The sequence below is a fragment of the Colletotrichum tamarilloi genome, assembly GCF_030869305.1.
Source record: "Colletotrichum tamarilloi strain Tom-12 chromosome Unknown Scaffold_116.1, whole genome shotgun sequence".
Taxonomy (NCBI): domain Eukaryota; kingdom Fungi; phylum Ascomycota; class Sordariomycetes; order Glomerellales; family Glomerellaceae; genus Colletotrichum; species Colletotrichum tamarilloi.
The window spans coordinates 70,483-85,501 of NW_026849499.1; the positions used below are offsets into that span (position 1 = coordinate 70,483).

The window sequence follows — 15,019 nt, forward strand, 5'->3', positions numbered from 1 at the left end:
TTGCCGTCCAAAGTGTCAGGGGCGCAGGTACACAATGCCTGAAGCGTGGAAAGTGCAGGTCCAGCAGGTCTTTCCTCCGTCAACTCGGGGGCTCCTGCCAAGAATCGCCGTGTTAGTTGCCGTGTTCAAATGGGCAGGAAGCACCTGTCGGATGGAAGTTGCGATTCACCAGATTACCTAAGACAGGCAATATGCTTTCAACCCAAGGTTCTGTTCCTCCTGGTTGGATTGACTTCTTCTTCTTCTTCTTTCTCAAGACACCAAGTCTTGTCGTCTGATGATCCAGCAGCAGTCGCTGACCGACAGATGCAGGCCTGGCGTTTGTATGGTGCACTCGTGGAGAGAAGAGCTGACAGGTTATCTATATAATACAACCTAAACCGGACAAACGGCACACGATCCATCCAATTCCTCAAGCAGAGTACCTAGCAGACCCAGCACATCAAATTCCCCCGATATCCGAAAAGAGGAAGCTCCAAGTCAAAAGCCCGGAGCAAGCCTATCAATCGGGGACCTCGATGATTCGTTTCTCTGCCGTGGTCCCGTGGCCATGTCCGATGCCTACATGACATAGAGGGGGGAGGGGCTCAGAAGTTGCCAACTTGCCCGCGCATATTTGCACTTGCAGCTCCATGTTGCATGTCTACATTGCAAGGGCCCTTTTCTCTGCTCCCAGCTCCGTACGCGCCCGCCACCAATTCCCAATTCGGGCCTTGGCCGCCGTTCGGCACTGTCAGGATAAGCAGCCGTTGGCCTCGACCCGGAGCTTTGCCCACCATCTGAGTATTGCATGCCGTTGAGGACGCGTATGGGCGGAAGTGACAAGTGGGATACCGACTGTACTGCATGTCTGGCACCATGGCATGTGCTTCGTTGCCGTTTCGGTCTATGAGATGTTGGGATGAACACCAACGAGGGGCTACAAGAACTCCCACCCTTGGTCTATCAACTTCAACCCATACTGACTTTGGTCTTTCAGCGGTCTTGCCCCGTATCTGTGAACTCCTTCGAATTTGAGAATGTCGCGATAACTCAGATAAGACGTTGTGGAGTCTAGAATGGCGTCAGAAGAGAACAAGGCCAAGATAACGAAACCGACCCGGACCGCACTTCCCCCGCATCCCACCGACCCTGGTCACTGAGTGGCTGGCTAAGATATTCGACAACACCCAGCATGGACTAGTCAGCCCTCAGTGGCCATGTTCGAGACGGCTGACGAGGGCAAGGCGCTGAAGGCAGAAGGCATCCCATCCTGGTTGTCGAGTCTAGGCGTGTCCATGAGTCGCCAGCTGGTCTGAGCCGAGGCTCGTGGGAACCAGCTCTCTCGCCATTATCTTCGCGCTTTCAGTCTTCGTCTGTCGCATTTTGATAATGACAAGGTCGACTGGCCGCCGTCGAACATGGACAGGCGATCAAGGTCCAGGGCTTACCACCATTGAGATGAGCATCTAGCTTGTTATATCCGGTATCTGGCCGCTTTCCCCGGGCAGTTGTCCCGACTTTCCGGTTTGCCTCCGCGGCCGCTTTTCGACGCCCTGTTGATCCTATGGTTTACCCCGGATCATCGCAGCACGTTGTATGATATGTGATGGCGCTCTGAACCAAAGATATCAGTTCCCTGGAACTTGATTTTCGAGGGTACCCAATGGGGGAATCGTTTATTGCTCCGGCTTGGCCCTGCGGCATAGATGACAGGCTGACATCAAGGTTGAAGACGGAATCGGGGCCTGGCAAGGTGCCCGCGGGGAAAGCGGCTCGGGATGGCATGTTGGTCGCCCGGGGTCGAGGTCTCATAAAGTTATAGAGACCCTCTGGCCTGCCACTCTCTTTTTTTCCACCCATTTCTCAAGGGCAAATTGTCGCGAGACCTTGATATTACTTTGTTCTTTCCGATCTCGACTCTTTGGACTTTACCAAAAGAAAACTATACGCAAACACCGACGAATGTCTGCTTGTACTAGATCAGGGCATTGTATCGTTCATCGGCTGCGGGATCGAAGACTCACTAGGGCAAGGAGCGTTGGACAAGATCAGCACCAGACAGACAAAAGAAACCTAACGACTGGAAGTAGTGTGTCACAACATCTGAGGGAAATGTAAGGAAGAACTAAGTAAGAGGTGAAGAGTGTTGACGCTACGCCAAGCTGACGTCGCTCAACACCTCACAAGACCCTAATCCTGATCCCTTATATATGATGTTGCCGTAGAACATGAAGCCTATACTGCGCCAGTGCTTGATTTGTGGCTAGTCTTGGTGAAAGAAAAGTCTGATCTTGTACTCTGGTCCGTGAATATCGTTCAGGAAGTTTTGATGTGCCCAGATCGCTTGATCCCCTCGTGATTTTCATGGGTTCCCATCGCACCTCTCGTGGCCTCAACTCAAGCATCGAGGCGAATGTTGCACTGGGAAGACGAAGAGCCGAAGGAATCAGCACAACATCCTTGATGTTTGTAAGAGAACGTCAATGGCCGATGAATTCCTATTGCAAAGGCAGTAAAAGCCTTCGTGAAACACGTTCTCGTTTGGAAATCTGATGTGCCAAAACACACCTAACTCCAGCCAATATTACCCACATTCTAATTACTGATTTAAGTTCCCCCAAACAGTTGTACAATACAAGTTGGCGTCGTCACTCCCTTCAAGAGCTCTTCATGGTCCATGTTGACAAACTTGCTTAGATCCCCAAAGTTTGCTGTTCGTGCCGACAAGGCGAGCGATGTGCACTCCACGACAGCTCATACCTCCTCCTTGAGTCTAATCATAAAACTATTCACAGAATCTCAATATAATCGAATTGTGTCAAACTTTTTGCGGGTAAGGATTTTGATCTCACGTGAGAGCCTTCCTAGATATTTGAGTCCTGAAAAGTGTAGGGGCTTTGAATGTAAATCTTTCCAGAAGAAGTCAATGAATTTGGTGACAAATTTCCTTTGGCAACATCATACTATGAAATCTTCCAACATGCCATATCAAGAGTCGCTTTGCACTCGTTCTGGTTCCCAACATGACATATGAGCCTCAATAACCCATTTGATGAACCAGCGACGGAGTATTCCCAAGAGCCATTAGACACGCCGACAGACAAATGGCCCCAATCGATATCATTTTTGATTTGGAGACTACAGGTCAGTAAGTCTTGTATCTCCTCCACCGCATTTGTCACAACACGCCACAAGTCACACCACCTGAACTCAACGGTATAAGGTAGTACCTGACCTATCTCACCACCCTCCCTCCTCCACCTTACCTCAGTTACTTCTGACGCTTAGCTAAGGAAGTGTACGTACTGATGACTCAGCGTCACGAGTGCGGTCACGTTTGACTTGGGTGGAGCTCTTCCGTCTAGCTGCTGGTCTGTGCAGCTCTCCTCATCACGTGACGACACCAGAGCTCGCAACCTCGCGGGCCTGGTGCCCAGTGTCTGCTCTATCGTCAAGATCGAGTCAATTCCACCACCACCTGGCTCTATCTTTGGACCCTCTGCATCTCCGACCGCATTCTTCAGTCCCAGTATCCATTGGTTGCTCTAGAGATATTGCCAGAAACACATCGCGCCCGCTCACTACGGTATGTCATCAACCCATTCCCCGCCCTTGAAGGTTACCAGGGGGGGCACTGCTCGAGCCGAGCCTTTGTCGCAACGACGCGGCCCAGCCCCTACTCCGTTATCCGACTCCTGCTCCTGGGCCTTGCTTCAGTCCCGTGTCTTACTCTTCCAAGCTCGCTCTGCTGACGAGACACATTCTCATCTAGACCCTCTTGTGCCGCATCCAGCGCGTCTCGACACCATTGACCAGCTTTTTGCCTCCCACGTACGCTCTCCCCATCGGGCGAGCTCGCTCGACTCGACTCGCCGTCTAGCTTTATCTCAAACCCCTCCCTTCCTGACAGACAACATCACCAGACCGACTAAAAATCAACACCACCCTTAAACTCTCCACGCACGCAAACGACACACACACACACACACGCAAGCTTCCACCCACCCTCACATCATCGACGTGGTTCATGGGCGGCCGAGGACAGCACAATACATTGCGGTAATCGGAAGCTCCATTGTATGAGCCGATACTCGATGCAGCTGGACCCGTACCTCGACTCCCATGCGCAAACGCGAGCTACCCTGGCTTTCCCTCGTTTCCAATCTCACATAAGCTGTTGCTGCGAACCCATTGCCTCGTTCACCACGGCTGCATCGTAATCGAGGCACCACCAAAACCAACCCCACCCGCGAATCTCAGGTAGATGGCCGATGGTACTCGCTATCTGGACCACCCTGTCGGAGATCTCTACCTCAACTCTCTCATACCGAAAGAAACCGCCGCCGACGCCATACTCTTGAACACGCTCCTGCGCCAATTCTCCGCCAAAGACTCGAATACACCTACACCGTCCAATCCGATCCCACGGGCCAATCTGCTAGGGATGTTCTCTCAGAATCACCAGCAGGGCCCCAACTCCCGCATCAATGGGGGCCACGGCGGCCGGGGCATCCCAATGCTGTACAACTACCAACAGCAGCAACAGCAACACCACCAGACTCACCTCCAGCACCACCAAGCTGCCCAGGCCGAACATGCTGCGCACAATGGCAATGGAGGCGTAATGGGCCACCACTCGGCCTTCTCCTCCGGCGTCATGGGGAATTCTAGCCCGTACAGCAGCAATGCTATGCAAAACGGGCAAGGAGGAGCCACGCGAGGAGGACAAGCACAACAAATCACTGAACATTGGGCGGAGCAGCTCCGACTCTACGAGGAGTCCAAGCAAGCCCACCGTGCCATGACCGAACAGAACCAGCCGCACTACTACGCCAGACTAAAGGCTTCAGAGAACCGTGGCATTGCCGGGCCTCCGCCATCTTCGGGCAAGAACGGCGACGACGATGCGGACGATAGGAGACGACCATATAGCGTAGAGAAGAATAAGGAACGGCAGAACTGGCACAACATGGACCTCAGCGGCCAGGGACTGCGTAATCTCGCACCCGCTCTTTTCCGCTACCAGTTCCTCCACGACCTCTTCATCGCCTCCAACAGGCTGCAGAATCTCCCTCCCGCGATCGGCCAGTTGCGCCAGCTCCGTTACCTCAACATGTCGTTCAACCAGATCAAGATTCTCCCCCCAGAACTCGGCATGTGCACCTACCTCAACCAGCTACTCCTCTTCGACAACCAAATCCAGACACTCCCCTTCGAGCTCGGCTCTCTACACTTGCTCGACGTTCTCGGCATCGAGGGCAACCCCATCGACCCGGACATGAAACAGGAAATCATGGAGAAGGGCACCAAGAGCCTGATCAACCTCCTCAAGGAGCAAGCCCCTAGTATGTACAATCAGTCATGTCTCATGCTGCCAACAATCACTAATCTTCGTTTTAGTTCCGATGCCGCCCAACCCGAGAAAGCTCATTACTGTACAAGAAGATGTTTCGCCTACTTTGGAAAAGGTCAGAGTCTTTTCTTGGAACGTCTTGTGCGACAAGTACGCGACACCGCAAACGTACGGATACACGCCCACGGGCGCATTGAACTGGGAATACCGGAAGGACTGCATTTTCAGCGAAATGAGAGAGAAGGACGCGGATCTGCTGTGCCTGCAGGAGATTTCGACGGAGGCGTTCAAGGAAGAGTTCAGCCCGGAACTGGCACAGATGGATTACAAGGGTGTGCACTGGCCCAAGACTCGCGCGAAGACCATGGCGGAGAAGGATGCACAGGGTGTGGATGGTTGCGCCACTTTCTACAAGGCCAGCAAGTGGATCTTGCTCGACAAGCAGGTCATCGAATTCGCCGCCATCGCCATCAACCGGCCGGACATGAAGAACCAACACGACGTCTTCAACCGTGTTATGCCAAAGGACAACATCGCCGTTGTGGTATTCCTCGAAAGCCGAGCTACCGGCGCACGCATCATCCTAGTCAACGGACATTTGGCCTGGGAGTCTGTGTTGGCGGACGTCAAGTTGATTCAGACGGGTATCTTGATGGAGCAAGTCACAAAGTTCGCCGAGAAGTACGTTCGCTGGCCAGCACTCAAGGACAAGAAGCCCATCGTCTTCTCTGCTACTGGCAAAGACGGGGATGAGCCAGCGCCGCCGCCGGCTAAGGAACCGGGGCCCAGCCAAGAGTATCGCAACAATACCGACATTCCCCTCCTCGTGTGCGGTGACTTCAACTCAACCGGAGACAGCTCGGTCTACGAGCTATTGTCTATGGGACGCGTTCCTCCCAATCACCAAGAGCTGTCATCCTTCCAGTATGGTAGCTTCACGAGGGACGGTATTGAGCACCCTTTCAGCTTGCGGGATGCCTATGCCCACATCAAGAACACCCCCGACGAGATGCCCTTCACCAACTACACGCCTGGCTTCTCAGATGTCATTGATTATCTGTGGTACTCCACCAACACATTGGAAGTGGTGGATCTGCTTGGCCCGCCCGATCCCGAATACCTCAAGCGGATGCCGGCGTTCCCCAACTACCACTTCCCGGCCGACCACATCCAGATTATGGCCGAGTTTGTCATCAAAGCAAGAAAGGATAAGAAATCGCCGCACCCGGAACCGGATTTTGGATCAGGAAGCGGGCAAGGCCGGTAGACGGGGGCGTCTGACGACTTGTTTCCAGTAGTTTAGTCTTGAAAGGCAGTCGCGCGTTTACGTTCAGGGAAATTCTTTTGCCGGAGTTTAGGATTGCGATGCTTTTCGCGAATCGGAGGAACTGGCGGGGGGATGGTCTTTTGGCGAGGGAGGCGAAAGTTCATGAGATGACAGCAAACACAAAACAACCTCAGAGAAACGGAAGGAAACATGGTGGGAGGGGGGCTTTGGGGCGGTTCTTCATCGTCGGAAATGCATCGTCAGGGGCTGTGAATACGGCGGGGTGGAAGGGGTGAGGCTTTTGTAGATGGGCGGGTTGTGGCACATATCACCAACCAGCTGCGTTTTCTCTTGCGTTCAAACTTTTGTGCCTTTGTGGTGTCCAACGTGAAGTGGTGAACTGTGCCTTCGCCCCTGGTGCGATTCTGGCGCTGCTGATAAATCTTCAAGAGAAGGTGAGATGAGACTACCGGGTGGGTGGGATCTTGGCAAGGGCTCATGTTGCACGTCTCTCCGATCGGATCTGGCTGAATGGCTAGGTATGTCTTGCGGCGTCTGTCATATCGACTGTAGATTCTTTCTCACTGCATCTCGAGCCTTTTCTCTGTTTATCAAGGCCTCAAGGCCATAAGACGAACGGCGTTGATGCTTATCACCGAACAAAGTACTCACTCACTCTCTCACTCACTTGTCGGTGTCACCTGCTTTTCAGACTGTTCATGTGTGATGTCTCGATTTCATCCCATCTTCTCAGCTGTGGCGGCCTCTATTTTCTTACTTAAAGTCATCTACACCTCATGGACTTGCGCCATTCTCACACGCCTTAAGCTCATGCCAATACTTGCTTGTTCTCGCATCTTCGGGCCGTCGACCCATATCAGCTACTGACATCGGGAGACGGAAAGCTTACAAGGTGTCGTAAAGATAAGTGCAAGCTTGAAGTACCTAGGTTCCAGGCAAGTGAGTGAGTGAGTGAAGTATCGAAGCTTGTGCTGCTCCCCCTCACCTCCCCACCTTTCCGGCAAGTCTGGGATCGCTCTCAAGGGGACCTTGAATCTAGTGCTGACGGCTTGGTAGAGTTTGGCTAGGTAGCTGTCAAAGGTACAAAGGAGTTCGGCAGCACCTCTCAGTGAGATCAGTAATTGCCCTTTTTTGTCTTTCCAATCGACACGGCTACACCATTATTCGGGGAACTTTGACTCATTGGCCTTTTAAGGTCGAATCGACTATTGAGGTTCAACTGGGTAAGATCCGAATGCGCGATGCAGGAGACACGTTGGTTTCCCGGGTTCGAGGTTCCCACCCTGGCAGGAAATTTGAAGCCCCAAGTGCTTATATCAGATCTGATGGGATTTCGCTGACGACAGTCATTTCTCTAGACCGTTTCAGCCGGCTTATTCTCGACGACGATCTATCGGGACGCGTGTTGATAAAGATAAAGTCCGGACGGCGCCCAGAATCCCGTTTCTGTGAATTCTTTCATCAACCTCTTTGAAAATTTCATCATCATCGACCATCCCGCCATTGAAATCTCACGTATCAGACGCAAGATACGACCCAAATGGCCTCAGAAACCTACCTCGTAACAGGCGGCTGCGGCTTCCTGGGCAGCCACATCGTCGAGAAGCTCCTGGCCGCCTACCCAACCGCCCGCATCGCCGTCTTCTCGCGCAACCCGACGACAAACACCTTTCCCGGCGTCACGTACCACGCCGGCGACATTGCCTCCCTCGACGACGTCGCCAAGGTCTTTCGGGAGGTGAAGCCGACGGTGGTGTTCCACTGCGCGGGGATGATGACGGTCGGGCGAAAAGTCATGACGGACGCGTTTGTGAGGGCGATTAACGTTGACGGGACGAGGCATGTGCTGGATGAGGCTAAGGGGGCGGGCGTGAAGGCGTTTGTGACGACGAGTAGTGCTAGTGTCGTGCAGAGGGAGATGTTTAGGGATATTGAGGGGGGCGATGAGAGTTTGCCTATTGCTGAGGAGGGGGATGATACGCTGGCTTATCCCAAGACGAAGGTGTGCCAACGTAGTGTGTGTGTTTCTGGACGGACTTCTTTAATGACAAGCTTGATAGGCCGCCTCGGATAAGATGACTCTGGAATACGACGACCCAACCGGCATGCGAACCTGCACCCTCCGCCCCGCCGCCGTCCACGGCGAACGCGACAACGACATCACCCCGGCCATCTTCCGCAACCTCCGCCTCGGCCGGAACAAGATGCAAATCGGCACCAACAAGAACCTCTTCAGCACAACCTACGCAGGGAACGCCGCGGACGCGCACCTCGCGGCAGCCTCGAAGCTTCTTGACGCGCCAGACGGCGTCGCGGGCGAAGCCTTCTTCATCACCAACGGCGAGCCCGTGCCCTTTTGGGATTTCAGCAGGGCTGTGTGGCGGGCTGCCGGGGACGAGACGAAGGTTGAGGATGTGAGGGTTATTAATATGACGTTTGCGCTGGCGTATGTGTGGGCGCTGGAGTGGGTTTATTGGTTCAGGGGCGAGGTGCCGCCTTTGACGAGGCAGGTTGTTCGGTTCTCGGGGATGAGTAGGTGGTATGTCATTGATAAGGCTAAAGAGAGGCTGGGGTGGAAGCCGGAGGTTAGTCAGGAGGAGGGGATACGGAGGGCTGTTGAGTGGTGGCTTGAGAAGGAGAAGAGGGAGGCGGCTGGGGGAGGGCAGTGAGTTTGATGTGTGTGGGCGAAGGTGGTAATATCTCACGGGCATCTCTGGACACCGTTGTTGTGAAGGATGCATGGTAGGATACTTAGCACCGTGGTGTTGATCCTAGGTTGGTATTCGGTGTTTCTTAGACTGTTTCCCATCAACTTCTATGTCGGATCCATCACTTTATGCTCCTTTCTAGTAAGTCGCAGCACAGCCAGAGGGTAATCCGCGCCACATGAAGGGCAGAACGATGTTGCATTCATCTCTGTCACGGACATTTGCTCATTACTGTGCTTATCAACGAAGACCGCTGTCAAGACATTGGTCACAAATGAAATTGGAATGATGGCTGAATTGGAACACAAGTGACTGCGCTATCTTCACCACCTGAACCTCCCCCTCGACAAACCCACCCTTGCCTTGCCAAGCTCTTTTAGACGCAGTCAACGGCCGCCTTGCAGAATGTCGCTTGAGTCCTGGGTCTAGCATGGAGTGCGCGAAGTCTCGGACCCGATTCACCAAACTACCTTCCGCGTGATTAGCGCTGTATCTGGCGTGATGGTGGTCACGCAGGGCTCGTCACGGGTGTCAAGTTCTAAATGTTGAACGTTAAAGATCTGTCTGAATTGTCTGTTGGATCACAATGAGGACTTACCCTATGGGCGCTCCCGACTCGAGACACATTGTCCTCTTCCTCGTCATTAGAATCCGAGTCTTCATGGTGCTCTCCGTTGCCGATTGGCTGCGTGTTCAGCCAAGTTATCACTTGAAAAGCCGCCTGGGCATCCCCGGCCTCTTGATAATAGCGATGAAGAAGGGCTCCCGTCTCCCGTGTACGGGGGTGGTCTCGACCGAGGTGTTTGGTCTCAGCCTGCATGACCTCATTCATCAATACAGCCGCTTGAGGTGCGGCGTTAACAGCGCTTAACACTGAAGCGAGCGCCTTCTTGTTGTCCAGGGTTCCTTGGCTCTCTTCGCCCGGGTCCTCGCTTTGTCTTTGCAGCAGTTTCTCGTGGACTTGGATTGCCTGAGGGAACATCCCTAGTTTGGCGAGATCCATGGCCAACAGGAGCTGCGTCTGGTGGGTTCTGACGTCTCCCTCACCAAATGCGCCTTCCTGATCCTTGAGAAGGTCCTGCCGAAGGTTGATAGCCTTCAGTATAGAATCTTCTCTGCCTTGTCGTGAGAGGAAAGTCGAAGCGTAACTTCTGATCGAGAATATGGCATCCAAGTCTTCCATGACTTTTGCCTCTTCCAGTCCATCTTCCAGACGACTGTAAGCTTCTTGGATATCGCCTACTCTCCACAATGCATCCGCGACGTTACCGACGGATACAAGATAGACGTCAGTCGCAACAGCGTCGTTGAACACCTTTTCGTTGCGCATGGCCAGGACATCTTCCTGCTCAGCGAGAGCCTCCTCAAATCTAGAAGCAGCAGTGTAGCTGTGACCCAAGTTGACTCTTGCTTCGTTAGTTTGAGGATGACCTTCTCCCCGAACTCGCCTCCACGAGGTCACGGCCTCTTCTCTGAGCCTGCACACCTCCTCCTTTTCTTCTTGAGTGTGGGCGACCAGGCTTCTGGTGTCGGCAAGTCGGTCGAATGCATGCAAGGTGTCGGGGTGATCGACGCCGAGGAGCTCAAGCATCGCTTTGTGGACCTTCTTTCGCAATGACATCGACTTGAGAAGCCGGCCGTCCCAATCATAACTGTCACCCAGCGCACTTTTTGCTTCAAGGATGCGCAGACGTTCTCCTGAGATTACAGAAACTCTTCTCTGCAGATCCCGTACGGTTTCTTGTCGTAGTTCAAGAGCCCGACGTTGGCCTCCAGATCCGTGGAGGAAGTCTGCCACCAAAAGCCGTGTTCGTACCATCTTGGGATCATCGGCGGGCAAGTTGTGTGAGCCACACGTAGCAAGGGCCGCTTCCGCCATTGCCAATGCCTCACTCCGCTGCCCAGTGGACCATAAAGAGTCCGCATGGTTGATTTGAGCAGACCAGAGATAATCGAAGCCTGCTCCCCACTGCTGATAGGCTTGAACAACGCCGGGCTGATACCTCAGTGCTTCTACGTGATGGCCGGTGTGAAAGTAGCAGTCGGCCACCTGCTCATTAACTTGTAGAGTCAACGAATCAGGGACTGAGGGATCCTTGCAGATCTCGATGGCTTCCTTCAGAATATCTCCCGCGTCTCTGAAATGACCTGTTGATGAATATGTGTTTGCCAGTATAAGCATGATCTCTAGTCGTCTCTCAGTCTCAGCGAGTTCCACCCAATTGCCCATCAAACCATTTGAAGTAAACGATTCGATATGTGGTATCATGGCTTTTTGAAGATCGACACCTGAAGGGTTGTCCATCCGTGATGCAGTCGTAGAAACCGGCTCGTTGGCCAAGGCGAGTGCTGATAGACAAGCTGCTTGATAGGCATACTTGTTTCGATCCTCTATTGAGAGCGACTCCCTGCAATTCGTCTGTACGAGCTTGTTCATCGAGTACTTGCTGGAGTACGATGCATCGCAGACGAGCAAACTATACCGACATAGGGTATTGAACGCTTTGCGGAGACCGGGTGTGCGCCACTGAGCACTTGTGGGATCCAAGAGCGGCACAAGAGGCGCCCAGTGTGCCCACTGTGAAGACTCTCCTGGAGAAGCTATCGTCAAGTTGTTCCAAGCTTCTTCGAAAATTTGTTCCGAAATACTCTCATTGTGAAAGAAGCAAAGTGTACGAAGAAGCTCGATGGTCTCGGGCGAGTTCTCGACAAGGGCCATGGTGACGCCTAATGCGTGTGAAGCGGATTTGCTCTGACCACTCCCTGATGATAAGTCAGGAAGTTCTCCGAGGTTTGTTTGGAATGCTTGCCGGAAGTCGTAGCAGTAGTCCACCAGGCTGTTTGGGTTGTTGGCAATGTAAGAACCAGCCTGCACAATAGCGAGCGGCAGCCCTCCAAGCGTTTCAGAGGCCAAGGTTTCGATCGCCTCCCACTCATCTTCACTGAAGTCCTTTGTGGCATCCACAAAGTTGTGGATTAGTTCGTTGGCATCCCATGAGTCCATTGGACGGATATTTTCGTGAACATCGCAGGATGAAGCGACCTGTCCGTCGATAGTCGTAATAATGATGACGCCACAGCCTTGGCGAGGAAGATAGTCATCCAGATCAGCGGCCACTGAGGGTTCGGCATTGTCGATGAAGAGAATCCAAGGTTCTTCGAGATTGCTCATCCAGAATCTCGTGCGTGAGATTTGTTGAGAGATGTTCTCGTCGGAGCTAATGCCCGACGTGTCTATCAAAGTTCCGCTGACTCCAGCTATGGCAAGGTAGCTACTATTTGCCGACTTTCTACTGCTGGCGTCAACATAGAAGACCGCCCTGAATCTGAGACCAGTGAATGTTAGATGAGCTCATATTTTCCACGGAACGAAAGAGTGTACCTGGTTTCATTTTCAGCAATTGCTTGCAGACAGATTTGGCTCTTCCCAACGCCAGTCACGCCGTGTACAAGAAGCTTCATCGGAGACTGTCTCTCTTCAGCGTTCCACAACGAACTAATTGCTTGGAGGCATTCTGGAAACCTCTTGCGTTTCACGAATTTTGATGCTAGAGCCGGTCTCTCATTGCGCATCTCTGGCCACACAATGTCTGTTGCCCGAGCTCGCAGGCGAGTACCTACTAGGAGTATTTCCATATGTCAGTCATCGCTTTGGCGTCAATATTGAGAGGATCTGTCATGGAGGAATAGGATGCAGGATGAGAGGTGTGTAAAACTCACCATCAGTCTGATGATCTGAGTCCATCTCGATATCTGACGAAGCAGGACTGGGCGGTAAGCCGGGCTTTCTGACAGCTGGCTCTCGCATCCGGGCATGAGTTTTGGAGCTCAAGGATCCCGGCTGCTCGTTGTACCTGGCCTCCTCAGGCGTTCCTATTCCAGTCAATGAGTCGCAATTCTATGTGTTGATAGTGCTGGAATTTCCTTACGAATATGAAGACCAGCGTCGGATGGGACAACGCTGATCTCAAGCAATACTTGTTTGGCGTATGCGGCAGCCATTGCAGCCGCGTAAGGCTGCCACTCCTTGTTCTTCTGCTCGTCCCCGTAGTCGCATACCCCTCTGATGACACCGACATTAAGACGGTTCATGACTCCTGCTGCCTCCATCTCTAGACCAATTATACTGTATTTGTCTCTCAACATATCTCTCTCCTTAGCATTCTTCATCAATTTGTCACCCGAGCCAATCGGCCCATACCACACTTTCGTACGCCTGTTGTCTGGCCGTAATTCCCGGAGAGCGGCGGCTTTCTCTCCACTCGAAGTCGTTTCGTTCAGCTTGTCTTGAGATTGACCAGGATCTTTGAAGTTTCCCTTCGTGTGCTCTTTGTATTGCATGGCGTTAAAGTGGTCCAGAAATCTGTTGATATAACACATGGGGTCCGGAATCTTGATCTTTGAGAAAGCGGATGTCACAACGGGGTTCGTAGGAAGCTGGCTTCGTCCATCATGAAGGAGCTTGAGTCCCTCGGATGTTTCTTTGCCGAGATGGTAAGCCACAATGGCAGGGACTTCACCGTCGGAGTGTGCAACAAGGACATCTCCAAGACGGATGTCTCGTTGGGGGCTTGGAAGCCCTGCTGCGACACCAACCAGTAGCGTAAACCAGAGCCTAGGGAATAGAATCTTCAACTGGCCGGCGAGACTGGCGGCTTGCTCTGTACCATATTCTTGCCCAGAGGCAAAGCTGGCGATGACAACATTGTGCCCGCACATGCAACCTGCGATGAAGGGGTAGTCTTGACCCTCTCGTACTGGGAATCTGCCCGTGTGGACATCGTCGAGCATGTACATTGCTGCCTGAGCCTCGATCTCTAGCGGGGCGATCCATGCCACCTTGTAGTTGTTGTAATCAAGCTGAGCCATTGGATCACGCCCACGTGTGGTATGATAGTGTGGCTCTTGGGACCGGTCGAATGATACGAATAAGAAGAGCAAAAATAAGACGAAAACGATGTGATAGTGATAGTGTGATGAGTTTACGTGTGAGATGATACAGACGAGATGATACAGACGAGATGATACAGACGAGATAACGGAAACGAAACGATTGATGGTTAAGTACTCAGAGATGAGTTGAGAGAGTGGAATGAGGCTTGAAGCCTATCGCCGACATTTCGATTAGTTGCAAAGCCTTTCTGAGTTCCAATTCTCAATGCGACGTGGAGACACTGCAGCCCAGCCCTTAGGCACGCAGCACATAACTATGGTAAGGTAGTAATGGTAAAGTTGGCAATTGGTGGAACGACCAACCGGAGTGTGTACCCGTAACCGCTGCCTCACGTAACCGCCGTGATGTCCGTCGAAGGTAGCGTTCGCTTCTCCGTCGGAACTACAGCCAATTATCATCTTCAAGTTGCTCGGCACTGAGCCTATTTCCGAGCTGACTTGCACCAACAGCCGGAGGACCGCCGCCGATCCCATGCCGTCGGGCGATTTCAAGGCATGGAAACCGGCGTGCCTTGTGCTACTGCATGTCTTCAGCACCCGATCTGCGAGTAAGATGTTTCACAAAGCTGCAAGTCAAAATCGATTGGGAGAAAATGCATTGTAAAAGCTCCTGCTAGGTTTTGCCTACATGTATCTACCCGTAGACGCCTTGCGTGCTGAAAACAGAGCGTTCGTCCGATAGGAAGCCGACGTCGTACGGTCGTGTGCTAAGAAGCGCCGTGAGAGAAAGTCCGA

General features: G+C 52.7%; 3 protein-coding genes across 3 annotated transcripts; 2 read left to right on the plus strand and 1 right to left on the minus strand.

Moving 5' to 3' along the window:
• Positions 1-4,246: 4,246 nt before the first annotated feature.
• Positions 4,247-6,602, plus strand: CTAM01_14226 (endonuclease/Exonuclease/phosphatase; the record flags this gene model as incomplete). Its single annotated transcript, XM_060530227.1, has 2 exons — positions 4,247-5,327; positions 5,383-6,602. 2 exons carry the CDS (start codon positions 4,247-4,249, stop codon positions 6,600-6,602), a joined length of 2,301 nt encoding a protein of 766 aa, XP_060375208.1.
• A 1,561-nt stretch (positions 6,603-8,163) lies between these two features.
• On the plus strand, positions 8,164-9,292 carry CTAM01_14227 (sterol-4-alpha-carboxylate 3-dehydrogenase; the record flags this gene model as incomplete). The annotated part of the gene is made up of 2 exons (XM_060530228.1): positions 8,164-8,625; positions 8,684-9,292. 2 exons carry the CDS (start codon positions 8,164-8,166, stop codon positions 9,290-9,292), a joined length of 1,071 nt encoding a protein of 356 aa, XP_060375209.1.
• A 547-nt stretch (positions 9,293-9,839) lies between these two features.
• Positions 9,840-14,200, minus strand: CTAM01_14228 (uncharacterized protein; the record flags this gene model as incomplete). Its single annotated transcript, XM_060530229.1, has 5 exons — positions 9,840-9,869; positions 9,930-12,657; positions 12,714-12,951; positions 13,052-13,204; positions 13,261-14,200. 5 exons carry the CDS (start codon positions 14,198-14,200, stop codon positions 9,840-9,842), a joined length of 4,089 nt encoding a protein of 1,362 aa, XP_060375210.1.
• Between the last annotated feature and the right edge of the window lie 819 nt (positions 14,201-15,019).